This window comes from Fringilla coelebs (genome assembly GCF_963513975.1).
Source record: "Fringilla coelebs genome assembly, chromosome: 1".
Lineage (NCBI taxonomy): Eukaryota > Metazoa > Chordata > Aves > Passeriformes > Fringillidae > Fringilla > Fringilla coelebs.
Window position 1 is genome coordinate 112,857,820 of NC_140028.1, and position 15,858 is coordinate 112,873,677.

A 15,858-nucleotide genomic window follows, 5' to 3' on the forward strand; every position below is an offset into this window, starting at 1 on the left:
TTCACTGAGCTTCCATTATGACTCAGTATGTTGCATATAGCATAGGCACAACCTAATTTCATATTTTTATACAAAGGAAAAATAGAGTTTCCTAATACAGTGACAAAAATTATCATTCATTAGTGAACAAAACTGCATCTAAACTAAAATTTATTTAAATTACAGCCAGACTACTCAGTCACGTCAGTTGAATGGGAGACAGTCATTAATAAAGAAATAACAAGCAGAGTATTCACTAATACAGTAACATTTAGATATTCAGAGGGGATGCATAACTGCACAGGGAATATCTATGCATATTATTGGTACATTTGTGTTTACTGGTAGAGTGTGCACCTGTGTATTTCCAGGCTGATGAGCTGTTATACAGGCACTCGCATCAACTCAGAAGAAACGCCACTGAAGTTTGCACACCTGCTTTCCAAATCAGACCAAATAATTTGAAAGTGGCCTGGTTTTCACACAAATTGCATTGCTTTGTTAAAGCTGTGTCTCAGCCCAGACTAAGCGGTACCCCAAAAAGCATGCACGTATCCTCCTGCTGGCGGTCACACGAATCATCATGCTAGATACAATGAATTTTTGTTTCTCACCTTACAAAAGCACTGTCCTCAGGCTGATCTACAGAAGAATGTAATTAAATGATATGTCACTGAAAAAAAGGCTATGTCCATTTTCTACCACAGTAATATTTTCTAAAACCACAGTTTTTTGATCATTTCAGCGTGTGCTGGCTTTTTCCTGGTGAGTAAAGCTGTGCTTACTGAATTTAGAACATAGTTCTGCTCAGTCTGAGCTGCAGATTCCCAAGCTGCATAGTTGTGGTTGGATAACTCCTCTGTGGGGCGTTTGGAGTTTCCTGAGTATGGAGGCAAAAAAGAATTAATCTGACTCCAGTGTTTAACTCGTTTGCAGGACTCAGATTTCCTGTTCTGCAAACATAAAGGGTTTGCAAAGAGCGTGTAAGAGCTTCCAAGATGTATAGCTATGTGAGTGCTAAAGATAGGGAGCCCCATTCTTCTCCCCAGCTTAGACTGCCAAAGCTCTGTGGATTTCAGCTGTATTATTACCAATTCAAATGTGTTCCAAGTCAGAGGAAAGTCAAGAACAATGTGTATTTATGAAAAAAGGCCAACTCTTGTTTGGCTGAAGTTCATAACCCGAAAAGAACCCAGTAATTCCACTATTCTTCAGCTTAAAAGTTGGCTACATTTTTCACTTTCAGCATCTGTTCTGTGGCGCAAGGCATTAATAGCATGGAGGTGGATATATTTACTGATTGTTTGTATTTTAATTTTCAAAGGGAGAGGAATGTTTTAATGTTAGATGAAGTTACAGTATGAAAAAAAAAAAAGCAAGTAAATCTAGAAACTAAAGCAGCACTTGAAAAGGGAAGGAAAATACCATAGCCAGGTCTATCTGAGGTGATAGCTAGAGAATAAACATGACTGTGTGTGCTGTAAGATTTTCTAAGCTAACTTAGTGGTTAAGAAAGATGCTGAGCTACAATTTTTGGGAACAAAGGAACATAGTACTGACCTAATTCCTCTCAATTGGCCAACAGTAAAGTTCCATGCACTTTCAGAGAGTAGAATTATGTCAAGTTAAGCACTTCTGAAAACCCCCAAAGAAATTATTGTTTATAAATTTGGCAGGTGTGGTTCAAACACTGTTGATGTGCATACCCTCCTTCATGCTGATCCACACATTTTTAGGAGCAACACATGCAAGTGTGAAAGGACTGCTGGATTTTAGTACCCCCAGGATAACTTAATGTTCTTTCAAGAATGGCTCAAACTAATGCATTCTATGTTGCCTTGTGAATGCACATCTGAAAGAAGGAAAAGCATCTTAAGATCATTTCACACTGGCTACCATACAGTTCTCAGGTAGAAGCATAAAATTTACAAGGCTGGATAAGACTGGGAAGTCCTTCCATTAATGTCATGCATCTTTGCTACTACCCCAATCTATTATTGTTTGTGCAAAGCCACTCATTGCTTTAGTCTTTATTGTCTAGGATGCTCATAGGACACTGTCACCTGCTACTGGAGATTTTCTGAAATTTAAAGTTAGCCCTTTGCTGGCACATCTGTGATTTGAATCCTGAATTTAGACAGTGTTTCATCTTAGAAAAAAAAAACAAAAAAAAACAAAAAAAACCCACAAAAAAAAACAACAAAAAAAACCAAACCAAAACAAAAATAACCACACAAAAAAAAAAAAAAAAAAAACAAACCAACCCACCAAAAAACCCCACAAAACTGACCAAGAAAACCTTCCAGGCATATTGTCCTAATAAATTTCGATATAAAGCCTAATATCAACAAATAATTTAGCATCTTCTTAATGCTCTTGCTTTGTCAGTGATTCTTCTTTAAGAAACAGAAAAAAATCCTGTATTTACAAAACTAGCACTTAAAGGCCAGCTCCATCTGGGAAACTATGATTCCTTATCCCAAGAGTAAAATATAATTTATGAAAAACAGGTAAGCAGGCAAGAGAGGATGAGGACAGCATGACTTTGATAAGCCTTTGATAAGTACATGAACCTTGGAACTTCTAGTTAGTGCTTCTGCCTGATACCTTTGGTATGGCTGACTTGGTAAAAGAAATCAAAGCAGAGAGAGAAACACTTGCATGTGTAATTTCCAAATCTTAACTGAGCTACCTCTCATTTCTTTCCAGCTGTAACTTTCCATTTTTGTAGAACCCAGGACTGTTACCAACTCAGGTCAGTATTGGTCAGCCAGGAAGTGCTGTGCAAAAGCACAGGGAGAGAGGGTGCACATTCTGGGAAGATGAGAGGAGAGCTCACTGGAGAGTGCTCCACACACGTACAAGAGTTGTGCCAAACGTCTCTGACAAGTGTTGCAGCAGCAGCAGCCCACGCCTGGCTGTGCAATTCATTCAGAAACGAGGTGGAAGGTGGCCAGCACAGCCATGTTCCCAGCTTCTCCTACACTGCAGAGCACGGAGAGGTTTCCAGAGGCACCAGCGCCTGTCCCAGTGTTTTATAAACCACCGATGCAAATATTAGATGGCGCAGTTTGGTGGGGATGGGATATCTGATAATTAAAGCACAGGAGTAAAACAAAGCCTGACAATTTCAAATTGAGCTCCGAAACTCCTAGAATCCCACTTTGGTTTCAAAAGGAAGGTTAGCTCAGTCCATAGGGCTGTTAACCAAAAATATTATCAAAAAACTCCATATCCTGAGGTTTTCTTAGCTAAAATTTGCAGACATTTCAATCATGAATTAGGAAACTAGTGTATCATGTGTGTAGGCCATATTTCATATTTTGTACGGACAGCATTCTAATTATTTTAATGAAAATATAAATGGCAAAAACAAACAAAACTTTTCATTAAAATAGGTTAGAAGAACATTGGAAAGAAGGGTTTTCATCAGAGTTTTTCCATTTTAAGGATCAGCCTTTAGAGTATTGGTGTCTGACAGAGAAAAAAAGGAAAGTCATTAAAAAATAAGAGAATAGGAAGCTGAAAAATAAGCAGACAGAACGATTATTTGGTCAGCTGACTCATACCAGAGCAATGCTTAAAACCTACGCAAAAGTCTGGAAAATAAATAAGATTTTCTTCTGTGGGATTTCCTTTTCCTTGGTTCCTGGAGAAAATCTGTCTATTTAACTATACAGCAACCAGCTCTCTGTTTCTCTTTAGAAGCCCTTGTGCTTGCTCTGGTCTGTGGGAAATAGCTCCCTTTTATCTTTCACCTAAATGGTGACTGCTCCCTGTATTTAAGCTTCTGCATGATGGAAAGATGAGAAAAATATCACACAAGAAGCAAAATCACTTACTGCAATTCCCTTGTGGAGGAAAACACATCAGAGCCTACTGGCACAGCCCTTTCTCAGAACCAGTTCCTGCAATGTACTCTCTGGATGGCAATTACTGCAGCAGAGTAGTCAAGAAATTATTCCTTGGACTTAGACAACTGCCAGCACTAATTAAATATTCCTTCAATATCCGCATTTTTCACTCAGGTCTTGAGGATGTCTAAATGCATTATATGTAGAAAAGGAAAACCCAGAGAAGATACACAAGATCAAATACATTTTTAATCCTTATAAAAGCAGGACTGAAAACCCTTCCTTGGGGAAGGCATTTGTTTCAATACTCAAGATGGGCTGCCAGGTATTAAAGAAGCTATTAGATACTCTGCAAGAACCTACCTCTGCCTGAACTTTCACATTATGCAATCTTACAGCAGACTAGAACTGGAAATAAAAAATGGTAGAGAGGACCCCAAATGTCTGTGAAGGGATGAACTGATTGCACAGTTCAACTGAAGGCTGACACAAGCTCAGAGGCTCAAATTTATTTAGACAGCAGACTTCTATTGATTTTTCAGGTGATTTAGACTCCTTGGCATCATTAAAACTTACATATAAAGTAGATTAAGAAGTGTCCTCATGAATGTGCAATTCTGGGTGAAGGACTATTGCAAATCCCAAGAATAGATGTGTCTACAGATTTTATTAGAACAGTGATACATTTTTCATGTGTACTAGGCTTCTTTGCCTACTTGTGTGAGCCAACTCCCATATTACTAAGATTCTCCTTATTAATTTTCCATATTCTGTATATAATATTTTTCTAGGAAATGCCGGAAAGGAGCATCTGGAAAAAACCTAAGCTGATCTATAAATCATGCACATAAGCAATGTTTTTTTTCTGTCATGTTTCTGTAGTCCCTAGCATAAAGAGACAACCAAATCAATAATTCCTGTGAGATTATCCAGAGGCGTATCAGTTGTGCCATTTTTAGCGGGAATATAAACCCCAAAAAAAACCTGGACTCCACGAGCCTGAGCAAGCAGGCGCTACACATACAGAAATGAATCTGCATGTCCAAAGGTACACAGGAAGCACACAGCAAAATACGCCAGGCCAGCTAGGAAATCATCCCTCAGCAGCTGCATAGCCGAGGGATCAATAAACGAAATGCTTAATGAGCACTTTTGAGAAAGATGGACAAACCTAGATGAACACAGGACAGCAGAAGTGCTCACAACTCCTGCTTCAAATATCTCTGAGAGAGAAATGCAAAAGAAGCCAGGTGACAACACCCGAGTGCAAGAGCCTCACACAGCTCTCCTGTGGGTGGAAGGCTGTGTGGGTCCTGTCCTTGTGTGGGTCCTTGTCCCACCAAGTGGGCCACAGGAGACCTCATCTCCTCAGCTGACACCACCACCTCTGCAGGCATGCTACTGCTGCTCCTCTCCCTCAGCCAAATCTTCACTCGCCTGCTTCAAACCAGAACAAAAAAAGAAATTCAGACATGTTTAACGGTTGGTTTTTTCCCCTTTTTTGGGTTTATGGGGTGTAGTAGCCTCGACAGAACAAGCCTTCCAATACTGATGGGACTTGGAGCATCAATCCACCAGAGTTTAACCTTCTTCCAGAGGCAGCACTCTGAAACAAAATCAGCCAAAATGCTGTCCAAATTCTATAAAAAAAGAGGGAGGCGGCTGTATTTTAGCATCGATAAAATGAGTATATTTTACACAAGTATCCACAAGATACTTCTGCTAGCCAACATGGACAGGGGTTCAGTTCTGCTTTTTGTTTTTCAAAGAAGATTCCTGGATTTCTATGAGAAAAATTATATTGTGTTAAAACTGAGAAAGAACCACTCTTTCCGAGCAAGAGCTCTCTCCAGGAAAACATCACAGACAATCCCGACACCTCAGCATATTTTCTCTCACTACTGAAGAAGGCCAGCACATAGAAAGAGTTGGCCAATGCCTCTTTCACCTTTACTCAAAAGCATCCACAGCTGGACCGAGATTTTTTGACACTTGCTGAGCACAGGTTACAGTCTGTCTCCACTCTGGCCTCTACACAGGGCAGTTTCACTGCTTTGCAATGCAGAGTAAAAGAGGACACCAATACTATGAAAGCATGGCATACAAAAGGTTTAGGGAATTTCTTCAGACTTAAAGTTTTTTATTTCGATTTTATTTGAGAGCTGCCACTAATTAAAGCAGTTCTTGAAACAAAACTGCTCTGGCTAAACTTCCAGAAATGCAGGTTAGATTGTTGTTCTGCCCCTTTCCTCAAAACTCTTCTGAGCCCTCACTGTTAATTCTGACACTGGCAGGTAATGCTGTCTTTCAGCCCTGTTATGCAACTTGGCTTCCAACATGTGCAAGAACTGACATGTTTCTCCAATGGATTTGCTTTCCCAGGCTCCTGCCTTCTCAGCAATGTGAGGTACTTTGTGTGGAGTCATCTCAATTTCCTTTGAAACCTCATTTTTCTAAATACTTAGATTTTTTCAGAGATAAGAAAAGTCAGTTGTATATTTATCTTGAGCTATCAAACACACTAAAAAGAATCTATCTGAGATTCCAGGCACCATGGCTAAATAATAAAAATACAGTCAGTCTTGTGCAAACAAATCTGAATACATCAGCCTCCTCAAAATCTCACAGGGCAAAAAGCTGCTCCTGCCACAGGTTCTCCAGAAAATGAACCAACCAAGGGCTGGTACAGCTCTTCCCACTCTGAAAACATCAGGCTTTGCTTTTTGCTTTTAGTCCCTAAATATTGGACAATCCAAACCACAATGTTTTAAGCCACCATCTTTTCTAGTGTTTCCATGATATAAGTATTGCAATTGTTCATCGTTCTGAATCCTGACAACCCCAAGCATAGATTTATCTTTCAATCCTATCTTTAAATCTGTAATTTTAAATCCATAACTGTACGGTTTTATATGGATTTAGATTTTTTTACAGATTTATATAGATTTACTCCTTTCTAGAAAGGGCTATTTGATATCAATCATTAGGAGAAAACATATCTCCTGTCTTTGGTTTCTTTTTCACAGCCTGACTAATGCATCAAATTGCCTATATTTTAACAAGGAGCTGCTGTATATCTGAGAAATAAAATAGCACAATCCTTAGCAGAAGTTCACATTCTTCTGCTTGCCATCTTTTACCCATTTGAAGCAAATATTTTTTATCACCATATGTCAATAAAAACTAAGAACCAATAAAACAGCCTAGCTTGCATTGTGGGATGCTTTTAAACAGAAATACATCATTGACATCCAGTTTCTTTCAGGCACACTGAGTGTGATTCAGTAGAAGGCAAAAGAACCTCATTTACCAGCAATTACTTTTCTCCCTAAAATAAAACAATAATAAAAAACCCATACACCAAAACAAAACTATGGTTTTGCTAAGACATCATTGAAAAACAAAGGTTTAAACCACCAACATTCCTTTAAGTGGAAATCTTCAAATCTGATGGTTGTTTATCTGTTGATTTCCCTCTTTTTTTGTAATTACCTGCTTGCTTTCACTGTTTTAGATTCTAGGACAGCATCATTTCTAGAGAGACTAAATCAGACATTACTAAGCTCTTGTTGTGATTCTCAGGCAAGGCATTTTTAAAGTAGAAAGCAACAGCTATTTTTGCTGGCTGACACAGTCTAGAGCCCAAAGACACATTATTCCACCTTCAGAAAGGCAACAGCTGGACCACACGATGGTCATTACTATGAGACCTGCCTCACCATCAGCCCCTTTGCTCCTTCTATGGCTCCTGCAGCCTCTGTGAGCAGATGCAAATCATCTCCAGAGAGCCTTTAGAAACTATTCTTTCAGCAACTTTCTACACTCTCATTTATGTCCTCAAAACAGAAAAAAAAAAAAAAACATCATCAAGCAGTAGAAGCCAAACCTAGGCAGATCAACCAGATTTTCATTATGGTCAATCAATTCCTCCTTCAGAAAAGCCCACCACCCCCATCAGAAAAGATTAACTTTCCAAAGCAAAGCAACCAAATGAAGACAACTTCAAGGTGAAGAAAAGGCAACTCTTTCACCCAGTACTTAGCAAAAGGCATTTCCAATGCTCTTCCACTTCAGTGCTCTTTCTTACAACCCTCTCCAAACAGGGGTACAGAGAGAGAATCAGAGCAGAGCCCATTACACAAGACACAACTCTCAAGAACACAGACAAACCATGAACAAGGCACTGGAGCCAAAGGATGAAAGAATCTTTGGAATAACCAATTCAAAACCTTAAGAAAAACAGGAGCAAAACAAACCCTTGTAAATGTAACCTAACAGCTGAAATAAACCTGCAATGACAGAGTTCTTACCTTTGCCATCTGCGCCTGCACGCCATTTGCTTTGAGAGATGCTACTGCTTTCTGTGCTGCTGCAGGACTGTCAAAATCTACAAAACCATAACCTGGAAAATAAACAGATAAATACAGTTTTTCAGTATTATCCATGTTATGAGCACAGATAAAGATTTTATTTTCATAAAGAAGGAAAAATCTTTCCATCCTCTCACACAGTCTCATAATCTTGCAGTAGCACTGCCACCACACCTGTATTTGTCACCTCTTTTCTCCTGAACCTAGTGGGGTTTAAGGGAATGCAGTGACCTGAAGCTTCAAAGTGCCAGTAGATATGAAGCAGAGGGGGAGTGTAGGCAGGTCTTTGTCTGTCCTAACAGATTAAAGGTCCCTGGCAGCAGAAGGGCACACACACTCAGTGCTCTGGAGTCCTGCTCCATCTCTTCCATAAGAGAAGGTAACATTATGGACCTTCCTGGGATACAAAGCTACAGCTGGCAGTGGGTGGTTTCATGAGAAAACACTCCTTCTCCCTCCTTCAAAGCCATACAAAGATTAAGCTTCAGAGGAGGAGGGCAACAAGTCTGTGTGGCAGGCTGGGGCCATGTGTGCAGGGGCAAGGGGACCAGTTCAGGGAGAAATCCCAATGTGTGCTCTACAAGCAACTGCCAGATAGCTCTAGGAGATGATGAGATAGCCAAGTCTCAGCTTTGGTTAAACCACATCCCTTTCATCTCCCTGCTCTCTCTGCTGGAACAAGGGACAGATCTCTGCCAGGAATTGCTTTGGGGTATCATCTGAACAACAGCTTAGAGGTTAGATCTTAGGGATTGGCAAGGGATAATCATCTGCTTTTAAGTGGCTTTCTTACTCCCAGTATTTGCATTAGTTTAGTATATTAATCAAACAGTCACTTCCTATCTTCTCTTCCTCTTTCTCCATTTTTTTTCTTCCTTTAGCCAGCAACAGTGGTATGTTCAAGCAAGCCCAGTGCTGTTATGCCCCTAATGGGTAGCAAAAACTCTGAAAGTATTTCTGTTTTCCTAAAGGCATAAAGCAGGGATAAGAAGGCAAGGAATCGACTTTCCACAATTTTTAAAGCACTGAGCTCTCTCTGACCTTCAACAGCATTCAAATGTCTTGCTCATAAAGATTTCAACTGAATTAGGAAGATCTAAAAATCTCACCAAGCACCTATTTAGGCAGCTGCATATATTTCACAATCCATCCAGGGAAAACCCCTACATCTTATTAAGCAATTACAGTGCAGGTAGGCATGTGCTGCTCAGACAAGCTGTGGCCAAGGGCCACATCTTTGGCTTCTCTCTGGAAAGACATATGGATGAAACTGAACTGCCTGAAAGCTTTAATAATATTAGCACAAGCATATTTATAGCTTCTTTGCAGACATCTCCATTTACTAGGTCAATACACATCCTACAGGAGGCAACCACAGATATGATTTCCTGCTGTATCCATTTGTATTTCTTTTCCCAGCCTTTCTTCCTACTCCTGGGAGACTTCACTGCCATCCTCTCTGCACCAAATCGAGGTATAAGATTGTGTGCTTGTTATCACCTTGCCCCTCAAATTACAAACATTTCTACTATTATTTTGGTGTGCATGCATTGCTCAATGGCCAATCCTGAAAGAAATTTTTGCACATGGATGTTTTTGTTTCTTGGCTTAAATCTCATCTACAAAGTTTTAAGAAAACTAAAAGAAATAAGAAAAAAGAAGCAGACAAAATTATTAAAGACACTGCTGACTTAAGGAGCATGAAAAGCACTATTCTGTAGCAAAGTCAAGATCTGAACCTTTCTTTTCTTTGCTCAGTTTTGTATTTTGGTTTGTTTGGTGGAGGGTTTCTTGTCGTGGGGAGGACTGGGGAGAATTTTATTGGTACGGCATCATTACAGATTGAGGGAGACTTGATACAGACACTGACAGATTGAGGGACACTGTGATAACAAATCTAATAAACACTAGAGTTTGATCAGCTTGGGGTTGTGAGGAGTTTTTGACCTTCTCTGATTCCCTCATTTGATTTTCCTTTTTTACTGAAAGCCATTTTTAAATCAGCTTGTCCTACATGGCATTTTCCTTTGCAGTGCTATCCAAGCTCTCTTCTCGCTGCAGAGCAGCAGTAAAGCTGATGCTGCTTTGAACTAAAAAACATGCTACAAGGGAGCAAGAGTCCTCCCTGGAAGCCTTTGCCCTCTGGAAGGGAATCTTCTGGGAGGAAGGAGGAGATACAATTGATGCAACTTCCAGTTTCCTAAATGAGAGATCCTGACAAGCAGCCAGAGCTGTCAAATGGGAAATCTGAAACATCTTGGGAAGTGATGAGATGGCTTGGATCAAACACTGAGAAAATTACTTTTTAGGACAGTTAGGTGGTCTTCTCAGGAAACTGAATTGTTTGTTATTTCTCACCATTTCCATGCCCAACAGTTAGGAGGTAAAAGTGCAAAGTAATTTTAACATTGTCATTAAACACAGATAATGGAGTTAGATTTTTATATTTAGCATCAGTGTACAGTGCAGGTTTCATGCATGAAGAAATAGAAAGGAATTTATTTTTAATCTGACTTTCTAGACAGCACAGTAATTATTCACAGCTAAGTTAGTTTTGCTTATAAATAAAAACCAGAATGTGTAAGAATATTCCAGTGTTGTATCATAGATATCAGGTATATCTAGCATAATAAATCATTGAGGAGTAACATTAGTCCATAATATCTAAAACCATGAATATCTTCTAAGAATTTTTTCAGTGGACACAAAGGGCTCTATGACCATATCAGAGATCCAGTAGAGTCTCGAGACAAAAAACCCACATCTTTAGCTTCCCATTATGCATTCTAGTATTACTACTCCCAGTCTCACTGCAAAGCTGTTCTTTTTCCTTCCCTCAAGCTCATTTCCATTCCAAATATCTTTTTCTAGCCCTCCCCCCTCCTGACACATCTCTCCACCACACACAGAACATCAGGACAAAAATCACTCCATGGCTGAAAACCCGTCCAAAGAACATCAATCTGCCGTAAGGGAAGCCAAGTTCCCAGGCTGTTTCAGCATTCAAGTATCCTTACAAGAACCCTGCAATGCTATATAACAGAAAACCAGGCATGATCCCTTCTTGCACAGTTTCCGTTCTTCCACGTAGATGTTTACAGTCTATGTTAGTGACCTACACTGAAATATTTCATTTGTTTATAATCTCACTTCATTTTTTGTGTCTCGGGCACTAACCAAATAGTGTTGGTTTTTCTGTTTGGGTTTTGGGTTTTTGTGTGTTGGGTTTTTCTTGTTTTGTTTCTTTTTCTTTAATATACTTGTCTGAGTGGATGAAGCTTAGCCCCCACAAAAGCTAAAACTGGATCGTGGAACATCCTCTCCAGTGTTCTCCAAAGTGTAAATGAAGCCCCAAACTCCCTGTGCTGAGAGCCCTTCCCTCTTGTCCAGGCTATGGCTAAAGTGGGTTGTGCTCCCTGCCAGCAGAACTGGGCTGCTGTGGCTGCCCCTGGCAGGTGCACTGTGGCTGGGTTTGGCTGCTCCAGCATCTATCCCTGCTCTGTTCCCTGGCTCCTCCTGGGAAAAGGTAGGAAAATGGTTGGAATCATCCCCTGGGATGAAATTCAGAGCAGTGTCTGCCAATCAGACACTGCTCTAAGAAAACACATTTCTTTTTCCTCCTTTAAAAACAAGTGCAAGCCCCACCAGACCGTCCCTCTGCTAGACTCAAATTCCACAGCTTTTTTTTTTCCTTCTTTCTCCTCTGCATTTTTATTGTGTGTTCCCTGCCTTGTAAACATTCTGGTCAGTGGATTATACGTTTTTCCCCCCCAGTTTTTATGCAGAACATCATGAAAAATGAACTCGGATTCTAAACCAGGACCTTCAGACTGTGCTCACAAGAATCCATCACCGCCACAGGAAACCAAAACCAAAACTATTTCCCCTTTTTTCCTGAAGCATCCTGACATTTTCCTTTAAGAACTCCAAACACAAATAAGGAAAGCTGTGTTGTCCCCTACTGCTTTGAGACACGGGAATTGAACTTATCACTAACACGAACCCCTCTCCTCAAGTGTACTTAGACTGAGGGTGACTTTGGTACTCCAGTGCTACAAGTCCTCCAGGATCCTGAGGTTTTTTGGTAGAATTACATATTACAAGTTCCTACATGCAAGCACACACTCAAAGAAACCCAGGACAAGACTATCTAAAATAATTGTTAAACCTTTCCTTTAAGAAACACAGTGCCCATAATTTTGTACTGGCCTGATGCCATTAGGGCTAAATAATTAAATTTTAAAAATAAAACCAGTATAAGGGGTTTTTTTTTTTAACCTGTGGGGGAAAGAAAACAGCTAAGCATCAGCAAACTCAAGTTTATAGCTGGCTGCAATAAGTGCTACCCAAATACACTGGCAGACACTAAACATCTCCGTCCCCTATAACCTAAATGGCTGCAGGCCTCCTGGTCTCAGTTTCTCAGTTCCATAATTAAGCTTGGCAGCAGGTTCAAATGAATTAAAACTGAATGTCACTATTTCCTCAACAAATCCCTCATCCTTGTTTTTTCTTACTTGTCAGGAGAAGACCAGCAGAACAGCAATTAGTGGTAAGCAGTGCAGTGAAAAAGAACCAAGCATACACTAATTAGGTCACTCGCCAAACACGTTCATTTCATTGGCAGATTTAATCAATGTTTTCCTGAAATGTCTTAAATCTCCTATGCTAATTTAAAGTTTTGTTATTGTTGTTACTTTAAACACAGATGGGATGCCTGGAGATTTTCAATTGCTTTCCACAAATCCATTTCAAAATAACAACCCCTCATATAGTATATCATCAAAATTTCGGCACAGGTTTTAGGAAATGGCCTCTAATTTTATGCCAACAATTTTGTGCCTGCAAATACCTACGGGTGCAATCTTGTGGATTTAAATAATTGCAGGTGTGTAGGGCTCTTAGACATCAAACTCTGAATTGCCCTGATGGATCGGGTACTTAGGGGTAATGCAAATAATTTAAGGGACTGCCTGCCACTTGAGGTTCCCGTAATTCTTGTGAAGTGCTGGACGGTGGCACAGAGCAGAGGTGAGCTTCTCCTGGCACACATGGGCTTTACACTTCACCTCTGGGGAGCTCTGCTGGTGTAGTGACAGGAGTGAGAGCCTTGCTGCCTTTTTGGAGCATTGAGGCAGCTCCTCAGGCACTGCTGAAAGCAGCATTAGTTATTTACAGTGCATGTGAGCAGCAGGTTTGGGGTATCCTAGTAGCTTGGCCCCCCAGTTAGTGCTCACAGCTAGCACACCAAGGTGCCTTTTTGCATGGAAGACACTCTGATGGCAGTTGTCATTGCTGTCACCGTGGGAAAGGGAGCTGCCACGGCTGCTGAGCCAATCTGCACCACACCAGCCTGCCCTGCCCTCCTCCCTGTCCCACTGCACAGCCTCGTGTCCCTGCAGAGGCTCCATCCTTCCTGCTCGGCAGCCACCTCGTCACCCAGGGCCAAAATAAAATGGAAAAAAAGGCAAGAGCAGGAGAAGTGAGGAGTGGAGCACCCCGGTACACTGCTGACAGACAGGAGCTCTGCAGACAGGAACCTCTGGCAGGGGGCTGAGAAAGGAGAAGCCATGACAAACGAGGGAAGTGAAGTCGGGGATGGTGAGCTCTGACCCTGACGCAAGGACAAACACCACATCTCACCTCTGACCAGGTGCTGCTTCCAGTCACTTGAATTCAAGTCAACCAGTACTCTCTGTTTTCTGCCTCCCACACATCCAGACAAGCAGAGGCAAGAGATGGAGACTGCCCCATCTGGCCAGGAGACTGGCATGGAGTCTGGGCACTAATTCAGCCAGTGCTCCTAGCTCACTAACCTTGGAAGCACCTAAGTACATTGATGGGGAGCTCACACATACCGAGGAGCTCCTCCGGTTCCACTGATGCCAACAAACTCACTTCATCAAAAGAGTTAAGGGTTGGTTTCTGCAAGTGAATCTCTTTGCTTCCTTCCTGACAGATGGAAAAGGCCGACTGTCCCAGGCAGCCCCTACTCCTGCCAGGCCCTCTGGACTAGGAGCTGATGTGGGCGTTTAAGGGAACTTGTGGCAAAGCAGGAACTCCAGCTCTGACATTTTCCCACATTGGAGAGGTTGACTTGGTCACAACTACTCCTTTTGGCAGCATAAGGCATGTAAATTTTGCAGAATATTACATAATAGTGGAGAAACTTTTAAAAGATGAACACAGATTTGCTTATTACAATTCCATTATACCTAAACTTTTTTCCCTAGGTCTGATGTATCAGAACATTTGGAACTGTGCTTGCCACCAGCATACAATGTTTTTTTCTAATGTAAAAACGTTCCCAGTCCTTGTTTCTGACTGTCTAGAATTCAATATATCAGATCTGAAATCCAGAAGAGAGAAGACTGAGCATATCATATAGGTTGGGTCTTCAAGGCGTATAGAGGTTGTTTGGACAAAAAGGAGGATAAAGTAATTTCAAGAGAGTACTTGCTTTTTTCATCAATGTTTCTGCTAATGTTACTTAGAGACTGGAAATTAAGAACCACCCCCAAAAGGAAATGTGATGAGGGAGAGGAGTATCAGCCTAGGGAAGAAGCAGCAATCAAAATTACTTAGAAGCCATTAAATAGAATATATTTATCACAAATACCTTAATTTAACTTTATGACATCATTTCCACTTATCTATACATATATATGCATACATTTGCAGACACAAGCATGAAGTTTTGACACAAACACTAGTATAAGTACACAGCTAAGCAAATAATATAATCAAAGATAATATAATTATCGGAGAGATTTCTCCTTCACACTTAGAAGAAACCACTAGGATTTCACAAAAGCCTAAGTTAATTTGAGTTTTCAAGTTCACTTTTGCCCAGCACTTATTTAGAGTGTCTCTTAAAGGGCAGTATTTGTTCTGACAATCAGGCTGCAAAAAAGTGATTATCTAGTAATTTACTATGCAATTTTCAGACATTGTTTTATGCTCAGATAAAGAATCAAATAAAAGTTTTATAAGCCTTGGAAAATTAGAGTTAGCAAGCAGAGAGTTTGAATCACCCTTGAACACACAATTACCAAAACCAGCTTTTTCTTTCACTGTTCAAATTGTACTAAAATATTTCTACAGCTCCAAATGCTCAGAGTAATAGTAAGATAGTCTACATCATTACTATTTTTAAATCTCGACTTTATAAAAATGCTCTCAGTGGCTAGAAAGTGGTGAATCATCACCTTTTAATTAAAACAGCTAATATATAGTTAGAAAAATAATTGGAAGTGAAGACTCTTAAATGCAAGAAAGAAAAGATAGTCCCTTCATTTCAGATCACTCCCCAGAGATGCACCTACATTGTTAAGTATGCATATATAGCTGATTTTTTTTGTTTGCTTTAGCTTGATATGGAAATACAGCACAAAACTGTCACTTTGATTATGTTTCTGCAGTGATTTCTTTTGCTTCTTGCATTATTTGAATCCCCTTTATAACAAGAGAACTGCAGAAAAGCAGCACTAACTAATAGAATTTTTAGAGATGTCTTTGCAAACGCATTCTTAATTTGAACATTCAATTACTTTGAATTAAGCAGAGCACATATGAATACAGGTTATTATTAATTGCATTGAGTAACTAATGATAATATTTTAATGCAAAACTGAAGTAGGAAACTCATGATGATC

At 40.2% G+C, this 15,858-nt stretch overlaps 1 protein-coding gene across 2 annotated transcripts in view; it reads right to left on the minus strand.

Annotated features, from left to right (window-relative positions):
* RBMS3 (RNA binding motif single stranded interacting protein 3) overlaps window positions 1-15,858 on the minus strand; it is a gene marked incomplete at its 3' end in the record, with an annotated part of 434,589 nt that overhangs the window by 244,380 nt on the left and 174,351 nt on the right. For both annotated transcript variants that reach the window (XM_084221492.1, XM_084221493.1), the window contains exon 4: window positions 8,144-8,235. In XM_084221492.1, the coding sequence (XP_084077618.1) occupies window positions 8,144-8,235 (92 nt within the window). The remainder of the gene's footprint in view (window positions 1-8,143; window positions 8,236-15,858) is intronic.